The 21815-nt window shown below is 37.8% G+C and overlaps 1 protein-coding gene across 3 annotated transcripts in view; it reads right to left on the reverse strand.

The window, feature by feature from the left end:
• Positions 1-4715: 4715 nt before the first annotated feature.
• The window catches only part of FMR1 (fragile X messenger ribonucleoprotein 1), a 30061-nt gene continuing 12961 nt past the window's right edge, over positions 4716-21815 (reverse strand). The window contains exons 8-15 of one of the 3 annotated variants that reach the window (XM_030228857.2): positions 18918-19088; positions 18737-18815; positions 16311-16420; positions 12844-12930; positions 10674-10869; positions 9185-9328; positions 8145-8227; positions 4716-6687 (exon numbers count right to left, since the gene is read on the reverse strand). In XM_030228857.2, coding sequence (XP_030084717.1) covers positions 6526-6687; positions 8145-8227; positions 9185-9328; positions 10674-10869; positions 12844-12930; positions 16311-16420; positions 18737-18815; positions 18918-19088 — 1032 coding nt within the window. In that variant the 3' untranslated portion in view covers positions 4716-6525. Of the gene's footprint in view, positions 6688-8144; positions 8228-9184; positions 9365-10673; positions 10870-12843; positions 12931-16310; positions 16421-18736; positions 18816-18917; positions 19089-21815 lie in introns of all 3 variants that reach the window. The other 2 variants (XM_009090314.4, XM_030228858.2) reach the window with 2 other exon arrangements.

A 21815-nucleotide genomic window follows, 5' to 3' on the forward strand; every position in this document is an offset into this window, starting at 1 on the left:
AGCCCTGCTTGAGCAGGGCATGAGCAGCTCCCCAGGGTGCAGCAGCCACAGACTGGCCCTGACAACCGTGGAACCAAAGCACGTCACAGTCACCACCCCCAGTTCAGGTGCACGGAACAGGATGGAGCAACTGAGGGGCCAGGAAAAGCTCATTGGGCTTTGGCCCCTGCTGAGCCTGTTGGAAAGCCTCTCAAGTCTGCTAATTCACCAAGATAAAAACAAGTTCATACTCTTACCAGTCACGCTCCAGTGTACAACACAGAAACATCACTAATTGAGTAGACCAGGTAAAAGGTAAGAGATCAAAACAAATCTCAAAACAAAAACTTCAGTCAGAATGCTTAAATTAGAGCTTCTCACTAAGCCATGAAAGGTGAATTGATTAGATATAGCTTCCCCAAATATTTGCGCACTTGAAGCACAAATATGACACACATCTTTCTTAGACTTGGAAAACCAATCATATCCTGGGCTGCATCAAAGGGAACATGGCCAGCAGGTCGAGGGAGGTGATTCTGCCCCTCCACTCTCTTGAGACCCCACCTGGTGTACTGCAACCAGCTCTGGAGATTTGGCCTGATTTGAGCTGGGATAGAGTTAAATTTTCTTCTTTGTAGCTGGCACAGTGCTGTGCCTTGGATTTAGGATGAGACTAATGTTGATAACACTCTGATGTTTAGTTGCTGCTAAGCAGTGCTTGCTCTCAACTTTTGGGTTCCCTTGCTCTGGCAGGTGCACCACAAACCAGGAGGGAGCATTGCAAGGACAGCTTATCTGGGCTGACTAAAGGAAAATTCCACACCATGGCATGTGGCGTGATAGAATCTAAGAAAATAGTGCAGAAGGTAATCTCAGCCCTGAGCAGCTGCAGCTGTGCTAATCACCTGAGATTAGGAACAGGCCTGCCCTTAATGGGGCACAGCTGGGACCAGTAAGAGTGCTATAAAAGAGAGGGTGAGCTAGGTGAGAAGAGAGGTGGGGTTAGCTGTGCTGAGAAGAGCTACAGAGATGGAGTTTATTGGTTGTGCTGTGAAGGAGTCAGTGCTGTGAGGAGCTGCCCATGAAAAATCACCGAGAAGATATGGGACTTATGAAATATGATGGCAGCAATGGCACATCAGTATATAAACTGCAGGAGCTGGCAGAGAGATGCCAAACACTGCCCAGGGATGGGCTGGGCATTGGGCAGTGTACTGACCAACTGTACTGTGCAACTCTTGCTCTGCTTGGGTTTCATCTCTCATTCCTTTTCATCACAATCATTTTAATTATATTCTGTTATCTTTCAAATATTAAACTATTCTTGTATCAACCTATGATTTTTATTTTGTTTCCTCTGATTCCCATCCCCACTGGGAGGGTGGAGGGGGAAGAGAGCACTGAGTGAGTGAGTGAGCAGCTACCTGGTGTTGCTGGCTGGAGTAAAACCACAAGTTCCCCCCACAAGAAGGACACAGACACCAGAGGGTCACGAAAGTGACCAGGCTGGAGCAGGTCTGCTCTGAATACAAGCTGAGAGACCTGGGGTGCTTCAGCCTGGAGAAGGCTCTGGGGACACATCAGGGGCCCTCTCAGTACCTAAAGGGGCTACTTGGGAAAGATGGGGAAGCCTTTTTTAGCAGGGCCTGTGCAAGAGTACAAAGAACAACACTTTTAAACAAAAAGAGGTTCAAATTAGATTAAAGTTGAAGCTTTTCACAATGAGGGTGGTGAGGCCCTGGCAGAGGCTGCCCAGAGAAGCTGTAGATGCTCTGTGCCTGGAGGCATTCCAGGCCAGGCTGGATGGAGCTCTGGGCAACTTGGTCTGCAGGAAGGTGTCCCTGCCCAAGGCAGAGGTTGGAACTATATGATCTTTAAGGTCCCTTCCAAACCAGAACATTCTAGGATTCCACCACTTCCATTCCTTTTATTAAGGAAAGGCTCTGAATAGACTGTGAGCAGTGTTTTTAAAATATACAGAAGCCCTAAAGTAAATGCAGATGTCATCAAATCAGCAGTTCCCTTAACAGATGAGCTGCCTAAAGCAGTTGCAGTTTGCTACCACAGCCATCTGAACTGATAAGTGAGCCTGAAAAAACTTACATATTCACAAGGGGTTTTTTCCTCATTCTAGCTAATTGCAAAATGAGTTAAAAGGGTGGGTTGCTTTAACCTCATTTGTATGCAGCACTATCTTGCTAAAATAAGCAACAATACACAGCATCCTCAGTCTCATTGTTTCACTCTATACCCAGACTAGACTCAGCCACTCTCAGCAGCTCCAATAAGGAGATACTTGGAAATGTCTAATCCCCAAGCCTTCCTTTTCCAAAGCATATGATTTACATGTGAGATTTTCCATGCTGATTTACCTCATGGAACACTCCAGACAGTGTGATGCATTTCTGACGTGGGACTTTGCAGACTGCTAAGAATCACAGAAAATTGGCCCCCCCTTTAAAACAGAACATTTAATTGATTTAGGAGTGTTGATTTCCCTTGCTGTGGCTGTAGTCTACACCTGAGGCTCAGTCTGAGTACACCACGCAAAAAAGCACATCCAAACCCCAAACCATGCCTAATGTTTGTTCTAACATTTCTGCAACACCCAAGTTCTTAGCATTTACAGACTACATCCATGTGATCATTTGTTGCTTTAAATTAACTGATTTTATTGGAAACCAGTTTCCTAAATGCAGTCCAAAATTGTAAGTAAACATTTTCTCCTACTGAATTTTCAGTAGATGCACAAAATTGCCTATGATTGTTGCTCTTTCTTATAATCCAATTCCATACAGTACTGAAAGCACACAAAAATTACTACTTTTAAGTCTATTGTTAAGTAATTTTTAAACAATGTAAAAAAAAGAATAATTATGGCAAACTGATTCATCTGGGTTTAACAGCAATTTTGTCTATCAAACTGTTTGAGATGAATGACCTTTGTAACTGTGAAAGCACAAGTGACAGATGTGTGATGCATTTTAAAAAATTGTTTGTAGAAAACCAGATTCATCCCCCATGCAGGCAAAAGATCCACAGTCCTCTATCACAGACTCACAGTGCCAGAGTAAAGAACTGTTTCTGTAAATCACAAACAGCATAAAAATATGTGAAACTCACATTGTGCTTAAGTCTAATGAACCTCTGGAAAGGAGAACCTTGTGATCCAAGTGGAATCTTGCTCAGGACTAAGCTCAGGAGGTCTAACCTCACTTTTTCTAATATATGTTAGAAAATAATATCTTAACTGTGCAAACACCCCTAGTCACCCAATTTTCATGGGTGTGAATGTCTAGAAAAGACTCTTTGACTGGCATAGTTTAGGATGAAAATCTGTTAAGCTCAAGTGAACGATGAACAAGCTTAGCACACACTACTGTGGAAACAACAGGCTCAGCCTTGTCACTTTCTAAAAAAATTTAAGTAGCCACCAGAACCAGCAACACATCTCTCCCACCCCTTAACACAGGTATTCCACTGCAAGTCTTGCTGCTTCTGGAAATAGAAAAAACATTTAACAATACACAGGATAAAAATATTTGACACCCATCTTCTCTTGCACATTAGCAGAGACCTTAGCAAACTGTACAGCAGTATTCCTGAAATGACTGAGGAATACTCACTGGAAGTTTAAGCTTTTTCTTTTAATATTCAATATTGAAGGGTTTTGCAGGTTCAGGAAAATAAGCTGCCTTTCACAGTGGGTGCTTATAGGAAGAAGCAAGGTCTACACTCAGTCCCCTACTCACAGCACTCAATGGCCTTCCTGGACATGGTACACAGTATTTGATATCAGAGACAAAGAAGGGCTGAAACAGCTCCTCAGGAACTGATTCAAGTAACTTCTGTATTTATGAAACTAAACCTAGCATCTTCTTGAATTCATGAGTGCTCGTAAAAAGATTTTTATCTGCTTAAAAAAAAGCTGAATAAAGAGATTTTTTTTCCTTGACAAAGTTTTAATAACAACTCTGAATATCTTAACTTCCCACCCATCATTAACAAAAATGCATTCAGTAAACAACAGAAACACAAACTCTCTATTTTTTGAAGCATTTGTTAATTCATACGCTTTGAGCTTAACCTCACTGAATTTAGACTTTGGCATGATTCACAAATACCTCTCACTCTTTCAAAGAACTTTATTTTAAAAATAATTTTAATTCATTAGACCGTACTTTATAATAGTTACCAATAGGACGGACCTGAACTCAAGCATCAGACAGTTGTTGCACTTTCAAGTTTTGTAACAACATGACTTTTCAAAATAAAAGTGTACATTTAGATTCACAGGTTAATTTGCTGAAATTTAATAACATTTAAAATCACTGGAATATGAACTGAAAGGGATATATGTGAAGTACACAAATACTGAAAAAGGTCATAACCCCAAAACCCACGTGGAAATGGAATGCAGCCAATTAGTCAGACTGGTTTAGGAATTTCACATTTACCTGGGTTAGCACCTTAGTGAACTCAACCACTGAATGTGTGAATGTGAGAAATGAGTGCATGAAGTGTGACCACTCAACAGGTACTGTACCATATTCCATGAGGAGACTGAGTCTTCTTGAGCATTTTGTGCTGTATTTTTGAAATCTGGTAATATATGAGACTTTCTTAAAATGTGTAAATAAACAATGGCTACAGTTAAAGTCTAAACAAAGAAATACTTCCTACTTTCTGTCAGCTGAGATTTTTTAAAGCAATCATTCATAAGGATTGCATCAACATCAGTTAGCAGAGGAAGATCAAACTTTATTGAAACTGCTTGCATACAAAATATATTGCACTATAACCAAACAAATGTCAACATAAAATCCAATCTGTTGTAGCTAATATGTACAGAGAATATTGCCCAAGAGCAGTTACATTACAAGGTCAGTCTACCTTGGTTAATTATCTACAGTATTTTAAACCAAACAGCTTACAGATGATGTGTGCAAGGTACCAATTTCTGTTTTCAAATACTATACATTCCCAAAATAAATAACTAGAAATCAACATTAATGTTTGGCAATACTTTTTAAGACATTTTTATATTTGTTAAATCATGTGCAGTTCGTTGCCAGTTTTAGTATGCTCACCTGTATGCAAGGAAAAAAAAGAATGAAGAAAGCAAAGAAACAAAACTCACAAAATACATCAGAGGCAAGGTCAAGTTTGTACAATTCTGTACATAAACAGTGGCTCTCCTTCTGGAGTAATCTGAACAAAAATGGACTAAAATGAAGGTCCTTATGCAGTTGTGCCCAGTAAGTTTAATGTGTGATCAGAAATGAAAGAAAGCACAGCTCCTCCCACCACTTCCCACCCTTCCCTGGTGTACAGCTGTACTTTGCATCAAATTCTGTGACACCTTCATATTTAGGCTGGTAATTAGGACCCTGCAGCTCAAAATATGAAGAACTATTTATTTTACCTTATATATTTCAACTACTGTATCGGTAGTTGCCAGGGCATAACATGTAGTGACTTTCTTCTTACCTCTCCTGAAATAGCCCCCAAATTAAAATAAGCAATTCAAAAATTTTGGGAGGATGAAAACCATCAATGCTTTAGGCTGGTCATCTGGCCAAACAGCAGGCACCCATTACTAGCTTGTGAATGTGTTACACTTGTTCCCTCAGTAACAATGAGTTTTTTAGTTTTCCACAATGGAAAGATTTTTTTTTAGTTTTTTTTTTTTAAAAAAAAAGCTTCTGTACTGCCTACAAAGAAAAAAATTACACCCCTTTTTCAATAACACTATTTGCCAAATCTTCAGTGCAAAATAAATTTCCTATTCTTATAACTGCCTAACTGAATGTTTATGTAAGGAAAAAATTATGGAAAGCATGCACTTGTCTATAAAGTACTAACGTCTGACAAGGATTGCTACATATATTTTACATTTAGTGTTACCAACTCATCTTCCCTGATTTCTGCATCCAAATATAATATTCCTACCTGCCAAGATATAAAAAAGGCACAGATCATACAACTTTTTTGCTAATGAAAATGACAATTGTTACATCACACAGATTTCAGGGTCCACCAAAATATTGAAAAAGGTGGACCAGAATGTGAACTGACACAGGACATAAAACGACATAGCATTTCATGAAGAACTGGTAAGTTAGATTGAAAACAGAAGCCAATTTGATTACTGCAAACACTATTTATTCTCAAAATTGAAATTGAGCAGTGAATTTGACCCGATGTGTTAAAATGGTACAACTGAACAGAAAGTTTACCAATGCACAGCTCAGTATTTTTTTTTTTTAAACAAACAAAAAAGAATCTTTCATCTTTTGAACTGCAATATGTACTTGGAAGCGATTTTCAGAAGTTCAGGTATTTTTATGCAAATATTTGAATAACTTCTTATTCTGAAAACAACTGCATACTGTTGATGTTAAAAAAGGCTAACAGAGAACATATGTTCATTTCATGCCCTGCGCCATCTTGCCTACTATTTTGTCTTTGGCCTAACAAGTTTCTCTAACATGGAATAGGAATTACTGAAACAGTATAGGAAGTATGACTTCAGAGTTATGCAGTTTAGGGGACTCCGTTGACCAGCGGCTGCTGAGCGTCCGCGCTGTCCGTCTTCTCCTTCTTGGGGTTCCGCTCCTTGCCTGTGCGCAGCCGGCTGCCTTCGCTCGAGGTATTCTGTAAGGTTTTAGTGTGGACACTCCTTTCATTATTGCAGTCAATTCTGATCTGGAACAATTCAGAGTTATACAAAGCATTCTCCTCCTTTCCTCCACCCCTGGGCGCTCTCGGAGCAGCAAACAGTGCCAGCCCCTCATGGCTTTGTTAAATGTATCCAGCTGCAGGGGAGGGTGAAAATTCTTCTCTGTACAAAAATGCCACATACCTGTGAGCCAAAAAATCCTCTGCCATCTACCTAGCCTTTGCAGCTCAGAGAAAAATTTCCAGTTTGTGCACAAGTGTTGAATTAATATCAGATGGACATCTGAAACATTATTTCAACTTCTAGTAAATTCGACTTCCTACTCTTTGTATGCAAAAAGCCCCCAAATGACATAGCGTCATTTCATGGCAGCGTCTCTGAATCTACTTATACCTTTTTGAATCTGAAAAAAAAAATCCATTTAATACACCCAAAAAACTTCTGCAGCCTTTTTAAGTGGTCACAAAAAAATTTCAAGAGAGCATGCTGAAAGCATATTTTTATGTTTGCAAAGGAGGCAAATGCTTATTCCTTTATATGTAATATGATTTTTGCAACTTGCTCAGCCAGATTTGAAGATGCAAGTCCTTATTTTCTTGTAACGTGTCACTGTATCCAAATGTTGGAGCAACAGATAAACCCCCCATGATTTAAGTGCCTTATGTTTTCTTTTCAGCACCCCATTTCCTCACTGCCTACTTCAAACTTGGTAAGGTAATTACTAGTTATTTACAAAACTCACATGGCCATTATTTATTTTTTGTTTTGCCAAGTTAATTACTGGCATTTCACATGCCTATTCATTACAGCAAGGACAGTTTCCATGGGGGGAAACTTAACACAGATACAAAAGGTATCAGCTTGATAACTTCATGAAACAAAGCATTTGAAAAAAATGCAGAAATATCTTTTCATAAAAAACTTAAAAATATTTAAGGTTACAAGTTATTTCAAACCTGTTACTTGATGTGAATTTCAAACTTACTTTCTAGACTAAATAGCCTTCACATACAAATGTTTCATTTAGTAGTGAAGGTAGTCTCTGAAGTTTAATCTTTCTTACTCCGAGGATTCTGGCTACAACACACTCTTCTACAGTGTTTAGGATTTTCTTCCCTCAGGTACATAAAAGATAGACAACACCACACAACACAGCAAGAAATAAAAGCTAAAACCAAAGCATTAGTAAGAACAGAGACTGGAATCAAGCTGGTTAGTAAATCCTTGGGACTTGTCATCAGTTTTTCACCAGACAGAGCTAAACAGCATTGCAAAATTGCATCTTTACATAGCTTAATATATTTAGAGTCCTGAGCATCTGTGTCATTTTGTAACACAACTTTTGTAGATGTGATTAGGGAGTCAAAGAATATGAAATCGCAAGGCCACTGTGTCACTCACAACTCACAAAAGAAGGCTCTACTCTTACTATGGGACACAAGGCATTTTTAAGAGTACAGACTTGCCACATGAGAAGAGTTACCTCAAGAGACCCGTCCGCTGTCCTCCCTTTTGCCTCTCTTGAGTTACGCTGACGGTTATCTGTTCGTGACTGTTCATCGTTGCCTGGAAGAAGAATTAATCCACCAAGTTGTTCAACAAAGACATCATCTTCTGCCACTTAAATTTTACACAAGCACAGCAGGCAATTAACAATTTTCTGGCTCAGGAACAGATATTATTACTAACAAATAATAACAGCTCTTAAACTATGGGCCAGGAATCACTAAAGAAAATGTTCTCAGGTGATAAGGCAGACAAAACCTCAGTGTTTCAAACCACCACAGATAAAAAAAGACTTAACTAGTGACTGGAAAAAGAATGCTTCTCAAAATGATGAACCACAGAAGAGAGGTACACAATCAGCAGTGTTTAATACCTTCACATTTTTCAATGGCTTATAAGTTTCCTAAATTATACATTACTATCTTATTATGCAGCATCCTTATTTTGAAAAAAAAAAAAACATTTCAAGATATAAGCAGAGCTGTAGAATTAAGTATTTTAACCAATAAATATAATGGAACATCGTATGTTCTTGTATATATATATTTAACCTTTTAAAGTTCTCCCTTCTCACTTTTGCCTGGTCCTTCCCACTGAATACATAAATTACATTATGCTGTTCCATGAAAATCAAATACAAGATGTGAATATGGACAGCTGAATGATTACTACAGATTTTAAAAGATTTTTCTGTATCTACTGACAAACTAGAATTTGATTCCTTGATGTCCATGTGTGATGGCACAGGCCACAAACTTGAGCCAAGAGGCATTTTAGGAAAACAAATGATAGCAAAAGCTCCCCCAAAAATAAAGCAGGCCAAAAAGAATGATACCACTCTGCTCGATGCTCAACACATCTGAAACAAAATACTCTATTTAAAAGACTAACAAAGAGAAGTCAGGAGAGGCCACCAGGTGGGGAATTGGAGCAGAGGAAAGCAGGAGCATCTGGCAGAAGTGAGTTTGCTTTAGGATTCCCTCACTGACAGCTGTTTCCCAAAGGAGCCTGGTTTACCTTTGAATCCTCCGCGGCCCCGCCCGCCCTGGCCTCGGGCGCCGCCGCCGCGCCTCCGCCCGTCCCCCCTGCGCAGGTAATTGTCCCGCTCCTCCTCCGCCGGGGCCGCCGACCAATCGCTCAGCTCGTCTCTGTGATCAGACTCTGTTTCAGAAGCATTTGATGCTTCAGAATTAGTTCCTATCAAGAGGATGAAAAAAATCCAAACACGCCAGTGTAGCTTAGCATGAAATTACTATAGTAGAATGCAAAATGTATATATTTAATTTTTTTTCTTTTTTTTTTTTTTTTTGTTAATAGACACTTTTGGGATGTTTTTTGCCTCTGTAACATACATAATACAGCAAGGCACATAATATATATTACTTCTTCAAAATTCCAGACAGACTAATAAAAATTAGTTGTGTGTTTAAGGCTAAATAGAAGTGTGTCACATGCTTAAAAGTGGTGTTGTCAGTATATCAAGAGATTACTGAATAAACTACAAAATGTAATAAAAGTCTAATAAAACAAAGCTTAATAGACTAGACTCCTTTGTATTTCTACAACTGAAAGTTGTGAATATAACCTGTCCTGTCTCCTCTCACCACTGCAATTCATCTATGAAAAGAAAAAAATTCCATCATGAAACAGCCTGTAAACAGACTACAAAAGCAGAGAACAAAGTCAAAATGCTAGAAATGTATCAAATTAAATAAATGGCCACTGAAGTTTTTCCAATTAACAAATCACCTTTATTGACAAAAGCTGGTTCTTTCCCCATTTTTCCCCCCATAACCCATATTATTAGCAAGGTGAGTTGACATCTTCTAAAAATAGTAAACACCACAAAAACATTAAGTTTGTATTATGCAGAATGTAAGCTAAGATTTTCTTACAAAGCTCACAGTACAGGCCTTTCAGTCAGGACAAACACCAGCTGACCTACATTATGGATAATGAAGTAATAGATTGCTCTGAAGAAGCACAATCTGGAAAACTATTCATTAATGAATTATCCAAGGTTTCAAAGAGTAACACAATATTTTGGTGACTAAGGTCTTCTATTAAAAACATAAAAGTTCAATTTAATATGAAGAAAACAGCTTTCCTGCAAATTGAGCTACACAGTATTTTCACCTATAAATATTTATATTAGGATAGACTCACACAGGATTAAATGAATACTAAGAATTCATTGTCAGGAATTGTTTCAAAATATAGATAAAATAACAATCCTTGCCCTAAGGAGTTAGGGAATAACTAGATACGCTCCATAATCTAGAAGACAGACGCATGCTGTAAGAAGCAGGAACTGCATGGAAATCAGTGTAGATTACAGGAAAGCACTACACTTTGAAGTACTTACAGCATCAAGCTCTAGATCATCTTCAAATATTAACACTCAATATTAACCGCATTTTAAACAGCTCTAAGTTCAGTCTTTTCCAAGAAGTCATGAGACCAGGAGGCGTCCCTGAGAAGTGCAAGTGTCCCTGGAGGCACCTACCTGAAGCGTAGCCTGGCCCACGCCGGCTGTGCCCGCGGTTCCTGTAGGGGCGGCTGCCGCGGCCGAGGCCGGGCCCGTCGTCGGTCATGTACCCTTTGTCCTTGTCCGTGCGGTTCGAGGGGGGCCTGGAAGTGGCCCCGATCTGTCGCAGTTGCTCATCGATTTGCAATCTTTCCAAACGCAGCTGGTCCACTTCCTGTGCAAACACAAGCCCAGCGAGTCAGGTACCACCACTATGGAACCATCTGCATGTGCACACATGCAGGTCTCAGAAAGAAAAGCCACTGAAATATTACAACTGATCATCTGTTGAATACTCAAACAACAACTCAGCTTTGAGAATATCTTGTCTAACAGAAAGACTTTCAAGTGTTCAAATCCGTGTGCTACCAACACAATTCTTCCTGTGGCACAGTTGACGAGTTTGGGCTTGTATCAAGAAAAAGTACTCAGATCAGAATACAAGCTCTTTACACCGCTGCACACAACATAAAAGTTATTAAACAATTCTGACGTAACAGTATGAGGTATGGGAGCAAGCATAAAAGCATAGAGAGAAAAGTACTGTAACTCAGGCACAGAGGCATCAGCACACAGCACCCTCACCATATACAATTAGGTAAAAGAGATACAGCCGCACATATTCATGAAGTACCTTTGCCAGTTTCAGATACTATCTAGGTCACATCAGAATGGCAATCTCCTTTTCTTTTTCTTTAATTAGGGAGAAATCTATTGATAGAAGTTTCATTCTGACACTGCATCCTCTGCAGGTCACCTAATCCAGCTAGGACTTTGCTAAAATGCTCTGGTGCTCAGGAATGCACTCCATCAGTGACTTGGTGGATATCTCTTCTCTCCCCCTTAAGATGTTTCCTAACTCAACCTCCCTTTAGGAAGGCTGAGACTTCTTGCTCCAGACTCTCCCACTGGTATCGGAGATATATGTTCCTTAGGACAAATCTCATAAATAAAAAAAAACAAAACTGAGGATGACATTCAGTACCTCATCCTTCCTGTTTGTGAGCAAGTTTCCTCCTCCATCCAGCAGCAGGCCTGTATTTTCTTTGGTATTCCTTTTGCTGCCAATACACCTGCAGTAGTTCTTCCTATTCCCCTTCATATCCCTTGCCATATTCAACTCCTGATGGACTTCAGCTATCCAAACTCATCCCTGCCCACACAAATTGTGTTTTTATACTCCATCTGATTCACCTGTCTTTTACTCCTTGTATCCTCATTTTTTAATATTAATTTAGCCACAGGTTCCTTGTTAATCCCTGCAGGCCTACTGTTACTTTTGTGTGAACACCTGCATATCAAGATGGACTATTCTTGAGCTTGGAGAAGGTGATGCTTTAAGAGCCAGCTCTTCCAAACCTGTTTTCCTTCCAGGAATGTATTCTATGGGATTCTTCCAAGCAGATCCCTGAAAAGGCCAAAGTCCACCTTCCTGCAGTCTGGGGCTGTGAATCCTGGTCTAAGTCTTTCCTTTCAAGATCCTGATAATTCACTACAGTCATTCCAGCCAAGTCTGCTTTCTTCTTTTTAGACACAAAGAAATCCATGAGTCTGAGCTGATACAGAACTTTTGATGTTGATGCACTATTATGTATCTTTTACAAAAAGTTTCCTTAATAATCTTTGCCTGGAGGCATAAAAACATGAAAATCTTAGAGGAACAGGTCTGTCCCACTTCTTGTCAGTTGGAGGACACTATTCTGAATCATAAGGTAACAGGCCACTAAGATAACAACATTTTCTGTGTTTATGTTTAATGGGATGAGAAGGCCAAGATAAAACCTCAGAGATAAGAAACTATCCAGTAGTTATCACAGAATGATGAACACTTACCTGTGACCTTTGGTTCAGGAAGGTCTAAGAGCACTAAGACAAAGTGACCATAGCTGACAATGAACTGATCAATTTAGAGCAAAATTGCTGGGCTATTAAACACTTTCCACTACCATGTCAGTGCCCATTTAAGTACTGAGTCACATGCAAGTACACATTTTAGGCAGCCAAAGAAGTTTAAAGCAGAAGTATCTTTTCAAATCACAGTGAGCATGAGAGAAATGCACTTGATTTTTAGTATCAATTTTCATCTGGTTCTTCTCTGCCTTGTGACAGCTGCACAAAAACAGTGGTAAAGCAGCATCATTATCCTCACCTTTAAATAATTAAGATGATAATCCAGAAGAACAGTTGCATTAGTGATGCTGTCCTTGGTTCCTACAAACACAAATGGTACCATGCCCTAAAACACAGTAACAATAGGCTTTGGTTATTGAATTTTGAAGAGAACCAAACTTAGTGTAAAACCTGAAAAAAAATTCTTACATCATGAATAAGCAAAAATGAAAAAGTGAGACAACATTATATTTTAATTCTGATATTGACTACACCATGTAGTCTAATTCCCTTTATGCAAAGAGCTTTTTTAAATAGGCAGATTTAGATAATTTGCATCACAATGTCAATATTTACTTTTCTGAACAAGTGAAAGAGTAAATTTAGAACACTTTATGTTTTCCCCCTTCAAAATATCACCACCTTTGCTGACTGCATCCATTCTCTCACACTAGCTGCTTTTGTTCTACCTTTGATCTTTTAAAAAAGTAAATCAAATTAGCATTGTGTCACAAAAAAACCCCTGGTACTTCTTGAAGATCTGAACAGTTGTAAAAAAAATGCCAAGAAATATTCAAGGAAGAGTTACTACTTCAGGTGATCATTTCTAACTTACAGTTCTACCTTTCAAGCACGTGAAGTGATTCAATAAACACATGGAAAATATAAATCTAGAAATTCTGAAGTCTGAAATGATGACATTGGGAGGCAAAACACCTAAAGATTAACTTAGGCAGGGAAAGCAGGTGAAAAAACTCCCTATCTTAAAGGACTTCAGTGAGTGTGGAAAACAAAGTAAACCTTAGCAAATACAAAGACAATTTTAACAACAAAACTTCTGCCACTCAGCCAGGTTGCTGCAGCATTTCAGAGGTGTGAGTGCAGACCACCCAGGCCCAAGGAGTGAACCTGTCTGTTCCAGCAGCTGCAACACCTGGGCAGGTGAAGCTTCACTGTGAACTGCAAACTTATGCTGAGCATCTCCAACACTCAGCTGCTGAAGCCCATGCCACTGCAGACCAGAGCCTGGCACACCTGCTGATTATCTCAAATATTGTTCTGCTACCTCATCGTTACCTCTAAAGAAGCCTTTAATTTTCACTGTACACACACCCTTTACAGAACTACATTCCAAAGGAAGGTTTGCTGCAGAAGTGAAATGATTTGAGACACAAATGTCTTAAAAATTAAAAACACACTATGCTGAGATTGACCAGGAGTGGCCAGTCTAATGTGTCTCCCCTTTTAAGGCTGTGTTTGGTTTTCTTGCCTCCTCCTTTTCTTTTACAGGCAAAGAACTTACATTAGACCTTACACATCTACATTAAGTAACCAGAAAAAAAAAAAATACACAGTCCTCTAGTCCTAAGGAACCTCAGCATTAACACTGACTTTCATGAGCATTAAAAATTCTTTAGCCACAGGCATTGTTGACTGAAATGTTTTATTATCTGGGGTATTTTAAGTTTCATAAATATTTTATACAACCTGATAAAGAGCAGTGAAATTTCTACTAAACTGGCATTAACCAGCTCACAGTATCAATTATTAAACGATGACAAGACAAATGATTTAAGAGGGCATTTAAGGAAACTGCTTCTGTTGCTTCTGGCAGTGAATTCAAGGTATAACAATGCCAGCTATTAAGAATATGAGCTGGTAACCATGTCAAAAACAGCAAAGTGATTATTTATTAAACCTTATTTTTGTTTTCAAAGCAGAAGTACCTATGTTCAACTTGGCTGCAGTGGGGGAAACTGAGCAGACTTTACGTGCGTACTAAATTCAGAGATAAAAGTAATATATATTACTGTAACAAACAGTACCTATCTCATTTTAAAATATGAAAAGCCTGAAGATGGCCTGTTATAAAATAATGGGATGTATAAAACTGCACTTGAATCTAATGGGCAGTATTCTAACATCTCAGTCACATAAAAAAAACCAAATGCTGTATTAAAATTTAATTGAACTACTGTTCTACTACAAGAAGAAGGGCTGCAATATCCAAATTTACACATGGAAAGATTATTTGGATTTTATAGTTGAAATAAAGCTGCATTCAATTTACAAGTACCAACTCTTACCTATTAAAGTCTGATCTCAGGTTTCTGTATTGCACCTGGCATGACACAACTAACACAAGAAGCAGAGCAAGCAATGCCAGTGTCAGAAATGTCATTAACAGGTAAAACAGAAGTATGAATGCAGAGCTTGACAGGTAAAAAAGACCTTTCAAGATAATCCTTAAAAGCTGCATTTTGGACAGAAAAATCCAAGCAAATCAGCTTTTTCAAGTCAGAATTAAAAAAAAAGAGCCAGACATACTCCCTGCAGCCATGAGTACTGGCTCTTTTACCCTTCTGTGATTCTCTAGCCTGCAGCAATAGCAGCACCCTCTTGCTTATTAAACTAATTCTATTTTATGCTGCAGGAATTTATCTTTAGAAATTAAATACAAAAGACCAGTGAAAACTTGAGGTCTAAACATTGACCATTTACCTTTTCAGACAGATGTAAAACTAGCAGAATAGTAAAAAAACCCCTTAGTTAATTGCTTAGCCACTCTGTATAGAGATGGAAATTGGATTGTGGATTTCCACTAAGTCCTACAGTGATAAAACAGCAGAGGAAGTAACTACTCAAGCAGGAACATAAGGGTTCCAGAAACCACATTTCATAGCTTATTCAAAGTGCAAAGGCTCTTAGCTGGTACATATTTGGATTTTGAGGTAAATGAAAGGCAGTTCAGTTTTCTTTAAGCACATTTCACACCTGAAACTGCAGGGAGTCTTTTTGCATTGAGATGTCAAGACCCTCAAGCTGTAAGATTTTTTGCATACCACAACCTTGCCCCTCAATGCAGCCCCACACAGAAGGGACTCAAATGACAGTGTTTGAGACTTCCTTCAGGTCCTTCACAAGGCTGACAGCCTTCCTATGCAAATCTGGGGTTTCACAGTGTTCATGCTTGTTTTTCTTTAGGTTACAATTTACAGGCTCTTGTGAACATAGTCAGTATTTTTAAAACAGAGATTTTACATAAAGCACAAGTTTTTCATTTCAACAGAAGAAATTGTTAATGAAAAATTAAACCAGGTAAAAAGATAAGAAAACAAACTCAAGGAAGATTAATTAATGAAACCAGCAAGTTTCAGACACACACACACACACACACATATATATATATATATATATATAAATATATATATATGGATTTATAGCCTAGCACATGCTGGGAAATGTCATTGCTTCCAATAGGAACAACATGAAATCTCCAAGAAGGTGCACCACCAATAAATTTCTCAAAGAATTTTTCATAAACAGAGAAGCCAAATTTATATAAAAATGTCCCTCAGCATTAATAGAAAATATAGAATCCATGAGAAAACACATTAATCAACACTTTATCTTACCACTACAAAGATAAAAGGAAGAATTTATTTTATCATTGGGTAGGCTATAACCAATTAACAAAAAGAAAAATTGCAATAACTGAAAACATACCTCTTCTTGTGGAATATTTTTATCATTTTCAGCCTCAATTCTCACTCTTACAACGCCGGATTTGTCCACTATCTCCTGGATCAGTTTTCCATTTTTTCCTATTACTTTTCCTACAGAAAAAACATACAGAACATTCAATCTTTATGGTTTTCCCCCAAAACTGAGAGTATTGCTGTACTCTAACTAGACAAGACTACTCAAGTGCCAGTGCAAGAACTTGATCTTCTACAACAAAGATTTAGCTAACAAGCCACAAACTGAAATGACTACATATGCTTGTGGTGTTCATTTATAAAACACACTGATCACAGAAATATTCAGTACCTTGAATGCTTATGTGGCTTTGCTTTGGTAGGTTTAAAATGACTTCAAAAATTACAAACATTTCTGTTTGCATTTAAAATATCCAATCACAACAAACAAAAATTCTTTTACAGTGCCTTCACATTTGCTGCAACTACTTCTTCTGTAAGCAAAACTTAGTTCATTTACAAAATCTCAGCTGATCAAATGCTACCAAAGATACTGTTTGAGGCAGATGTAAAATTCTCTAAAACTGAGGTTTGCAGACATTTTTGCCAGTAGTTTATAATTCACTGAAAAGTCCAAGATAAAAATGGAAATAAATTATACTCCAATGCCAGTAATGCAGACATGTATCTTCTGAGGCAAACATTCTACTGTGAGACAAGGAAAATGAAAATTTAGCCCTCTCCAGTCTCAGCAAAAGAACGTGCTGCAAACTGGCAGGAAAACTAAGCTGCTTGGGACGTGATGAGGGAGGCCACATCCTTCAATCACAGCTTTCAAGAAAAACTTTCAAGAATGATGTCAAAATGTTTCCTTCATGGAACAAAAAAAAGTGTTTTTATTTAACAAACTGCTGGAAAACTTAAAACATGATCTTTTTTCATTGGCACGTCACCAAATGAGAGGTAAAAAACCCAAGTGCATAACAGCTACTGTTTGACTGATACAGTTAATCCATGAAGAAGAATTTTAATGCTACTTTTAGTCACAACAGGCTCCTATTGCTCCTATCATTCAAAACTAAATAAAGTTTCATTTATGTGCTTCAACTTTTCTGCCATGATATTTGCAGAAAACACGACAAAACATGGCCAGTAAGTTCCTCCTCAATGACAAAGGCTGTTCTGAGTATCAAAAACTACTTCTGAGTACTTTATCTGAGTACTTTATATCATTATATATTACTGGCAAATGGAACAGCACCTTAGTAACAAATGTAAAAAAACCTTGGTAATGATTAAAAAAATAAATCACACAAAACCTCCACAACTTACATCAGTTACTTCAATCAAAGCTTTTGTGAGGATTTGGCAACACACACAAATATTTTTAAATAAAAATGTCCACACAGTCTTTAAAAAAGAAATAACATCTTAGGTGGGTTTTTTCTTTGTTTGTATTTTTTTTCAGTTTGAATTTTTAAAAATGTAATTAAATAGAAGAAGGTGGTTGTTTGCATCTTCTTTAGATTAAAAAGTATCAGTGTATATATATGTCAAAAAAAGCCTTCTACACTTTAAAAGCAAATTACTAGGAATTTTACAAGTCAAATTATTAAACATAACTTATTTCAGACATAACATAGGGTTCAGCCAAAGTTATATTCTAAAGGATCCATGTAAAGAATTAAGAGTAGAAATGAAAATCTGCCAAAAAAATATAATTGCTAAGTTTTAAAGAGAAACAGACTTTGAGACCTCACATTAAAATAATGATGGCAGGTTATCATTTCTACTTATCACCAGTAAAAACAGGAGGGAGTAAGGAAGGAAAAACTGCTTTTAATCAATTCCAGAGCTGAGCTGCCACATTCCTTGGTACTTGTCCTGCTGCAGAATTTCACACTGCTTCAACACCAGCTTTCATACACTCCCTGACAACCTATTAAAGTATTTGCTTTCAGGGCTATGCTATACAATGAAGTATTTTCTCTGCTCTTTTCTTATCTACTGAATAAAATAATGTATTGTTATTTTTTTTGTAGCATCAAAAGCTCATTAAAAGTCTTCTCCACATATATAAGGGCTACAATGTGTTTTTAACGACTTTTAAAATTGTTTGGCAATGGAAGTATTTAAATTTTCTTCATCACTGATACCTAGCTCATCTCACAGTGCTGCTTCTAAACATCTCTAAAAGGACAGGGTAAAAAAAGACAAATTTAAGTCAAAGAAACGATTCAAAATATACTAGGAAAATATGAGAGTGCAGATTCATCTCTTCTATAGCTTAACTACTCTCTGGATTTGTTTGGGGGAAGTAATTAATTCTCTGCCTCACTCCAGAAATTATTCTGCCTTGTACTTTAACATGAGCACATTGCTTCTAGTACAATGCAGCTCTCAGAAGGCATTTTTCCCTTACAATCACAGAGGCAGCCTCCAGAACTGACTTACCTACTAAATTCCTTGGGACTTGTATGACATCTTCAGCAAATTCAAGGTAACTTCTTGCCTTTTTCACAGCATCTTGATCCTACAATAGAAAGATGTGTAAGAAACAAGATGCATTTCCCCAAGTTTTTTTTTTGCTTGTTTCTTTCAGGTATTTTCTGAAATGATAAAGAAGGGAACTCACTTCTCCATAAATATGGAATGTACAAGTATCTTCGTCAAGATCAATGGCAGTCACTCCAGGGACTTTTCTGGCTTGCTGAATATTAGCACCATGAGTGCCAATGGCCAAACCCATTAGGTCTTCACGTACTACAAACTGTTCATGGAACCGCGATGCAAGTTGCCTAGAACTCTGAAGAAAAATCTCATGTCAGCTCACTTTGATTGTCTCTCCAGCACACTGGAGAGAGAAATCAACATAAATTTCAAGCCTATTTTTCAATCAGGTGCTTAGCCTACTTTTTATTGACTCAATCCCTTTACTGCACTTATTTTAACTTCAAAACTACCAAGGAGTCTCCTTCAGAAATGTTTAAATATTAACATAAGGCTGGCCTCTAGCTGTGTTGACACCTCTATTTTGAATTACCCTTTAATAGCTATAGCTATCAGGTGTTACTAGGCAAGACAGCACTCATAAGGCAGTAAAACAGTGACTGTGGTGATTATTAAAGCAAACCTTATGATCTCTGAGAAAAAAACTGCACCAATTTCAACAGGTGGTGAAACTGTAATAACCCAATGACTGACACAATTATATATAAAACAGAGCAGCTGTGGATATCTACTGCACTTTAAAAAAATGAAGAATCTGTGCCTGTGCATGACAACACAAAAACTGCCTGAATTCAGAGAACAAATATGTTCAGAATTTCATCCAGGAATCACACATCTACCCAGACAGAAGGGTCATACTGAGCACTCACAAGCGTGAGCATAACAGAACACAGGAAGGGAACAATTGTTTAATGCATTGTGGGAAGATAGAGAATTTCCAACTGTGATAATCTATTAAGGAAGGAGTGTTTTGCAAGGAAGAAACAAGATAAAAGCCAAGATATATAATCCTGTCCATGTTTCTGCATTGCAATTGAAGCTGTAACTACTGTCAAGACATACATAAGCACACTTCAAATTAGCAGTTTAATGTCAGCAAAATGAGACCCTACACATGTTGAGAAAAAAAACATCAAGGAATGGCCCACAACAAGCCCTATACTGTTGCAGCTAAATTGGTACTGCTTTCTGAACTGCTCCTGCTTAAAGCTGTTGGTAAATATCATGCGCTAAATCACTGCTTCATAGAGCTAGTTACAGTAGATAAGGGTCTAAGCATCCAAGTGTTATGAAATACTTCAGATATTCTCAGAGCACTGTCAAGTACTTCAGTAGCTACATTACAGACCATTTGGAAAGCACACATTACTTTTAACTGCTCACATTTCTACTTCTAACAGATAATCCAAATGCTGATTCACTAGCTGACATCTTTTATAGACAGCCAAATAAGAGGAGAGAACAACATGACCAAGACAATGATCCATTGTTAACTATCAATGTCATGTGGAAAAGATGAAGCAACATCATCACTGAGGACCTTGGCTTTGACAGTCAAACCAGAGAATTTTACTACCTGCACTAAAATATCATCAGCTTTTCTGCAAATTATTATGAAGTGTGTTCTATTTAAACATCAGAAATTCTGTATTCTACTCCCCTCCAACACATTATTAAGAAACATCTATGCAAATAATGTATTAATACCTACACAGCAGCCAGAATTGAGTTCTACTTAGATATAGTAAAACACAAACCAGAACTTAAAGCACTTGTCAATTCAGGCTTTTTAGTATGTGAAAGACACCCAAAACAGCTAAATCACACCCACTGGGAAAGAATCTTAACAAAAAATAATCTGTAATTTTACTTGGTGCTCTAAAAGCCATGTTTGAGAAGTAGAGCCATGAAAGTCAAGAAGATAATATGCAAAAAAAAAAAAGTACAACAAACAGGAAGAAAACAACTCCACTGAACAAAAGAAGCTGGTCTAGTGATTATGACTAAAGAAACAAAATAGGTAAAACTGCTAGAAGAAAAGAAGCGGCAGACATTAAAAGTTCAGTGACTATGAGACACATACAAAGGTTTCCTTGATGAAACAGCGAGCTGCCATTAATAATGCAGTAAAGTCCAAAGTGTTCACTAAATATTTCTTCTGCAGATGGACACGTGCAGTCTGGTGGTTTGTCAGTGTCTCAACAGTAATCATGAGTATGATTTTTATTATCTGAAGCTCTTCCTTTAAACTTTGGATGAAACTGATTTTATATTTACTCTAACTACAAGAAACACAAATGCCAAACTGAAAAATACCAGCCAACTTCTGTCACACAAATTTTAACTGTATATATTTATCCCACAACCTTTATTTAAGTACTTAGGTAGAAACTGAAGTTCAATGATGGTTTTCTAGTGAGAACCAAATCAAGTTTGAGACTTTCACAGCAGTAAAAAGACTCAGTGTTACAATGACAAGATGAATCCAAGATTAGTTTGGGAAAGGAATCAATGACAACAGTTGTTGGTGCATGCATTTGTGGGGGTATGTAAAGAGAAATAGCTCTAAAGAGGCTGTTGTTCTTCCCACCTCCAAAATAATACTTTGCACTTCAAGAGGTAAACTGCCCACACAACTGTCAGTTCTGGAGGATAAAGAAGAATGATTACTGAAGAGCTACAATGGGGTGCTCAGTAAGGAACACCAATGAGGAAAATCTGGTCCATCCTTCATCTCGAGAAAAATCAAAACCCAAACAAACTTGGATTTAAGCTCTGAAACACAGAAATCAAGATACGAAAGGGAGAACAACAGAAGTGAGAAATTCTTGTAACAGTGAGTATGCCCCTGGATACACAGGGCCTGAACATGCCATCCCACTTCAAACAGATGCAACCCCTGGGAAGGGGGAATGAAACCTGGCTCTGCAGAAACACTGCTGGCATACACCCATGTCAAACTGAGTTACAGGAGTTTAAGTGGTACCTCTGGATCTTGACAGCAAATCTAAAAAGTTTTCAT

The sequence above is a fragment of the Serinus canaria genome, chromosome 4A (genome assembly GCF_022539315.1).
Source record: "Serinus canaria isolate serCan28SL12 chromosome 4A, serCan2020, whole genome shotgun sequence".
Lineage (NCBI taxonomy): Eukaryota > Metazoa > Chordata > Aves > Passeriformes > Fringillidae > Serinus > Serinus canaria.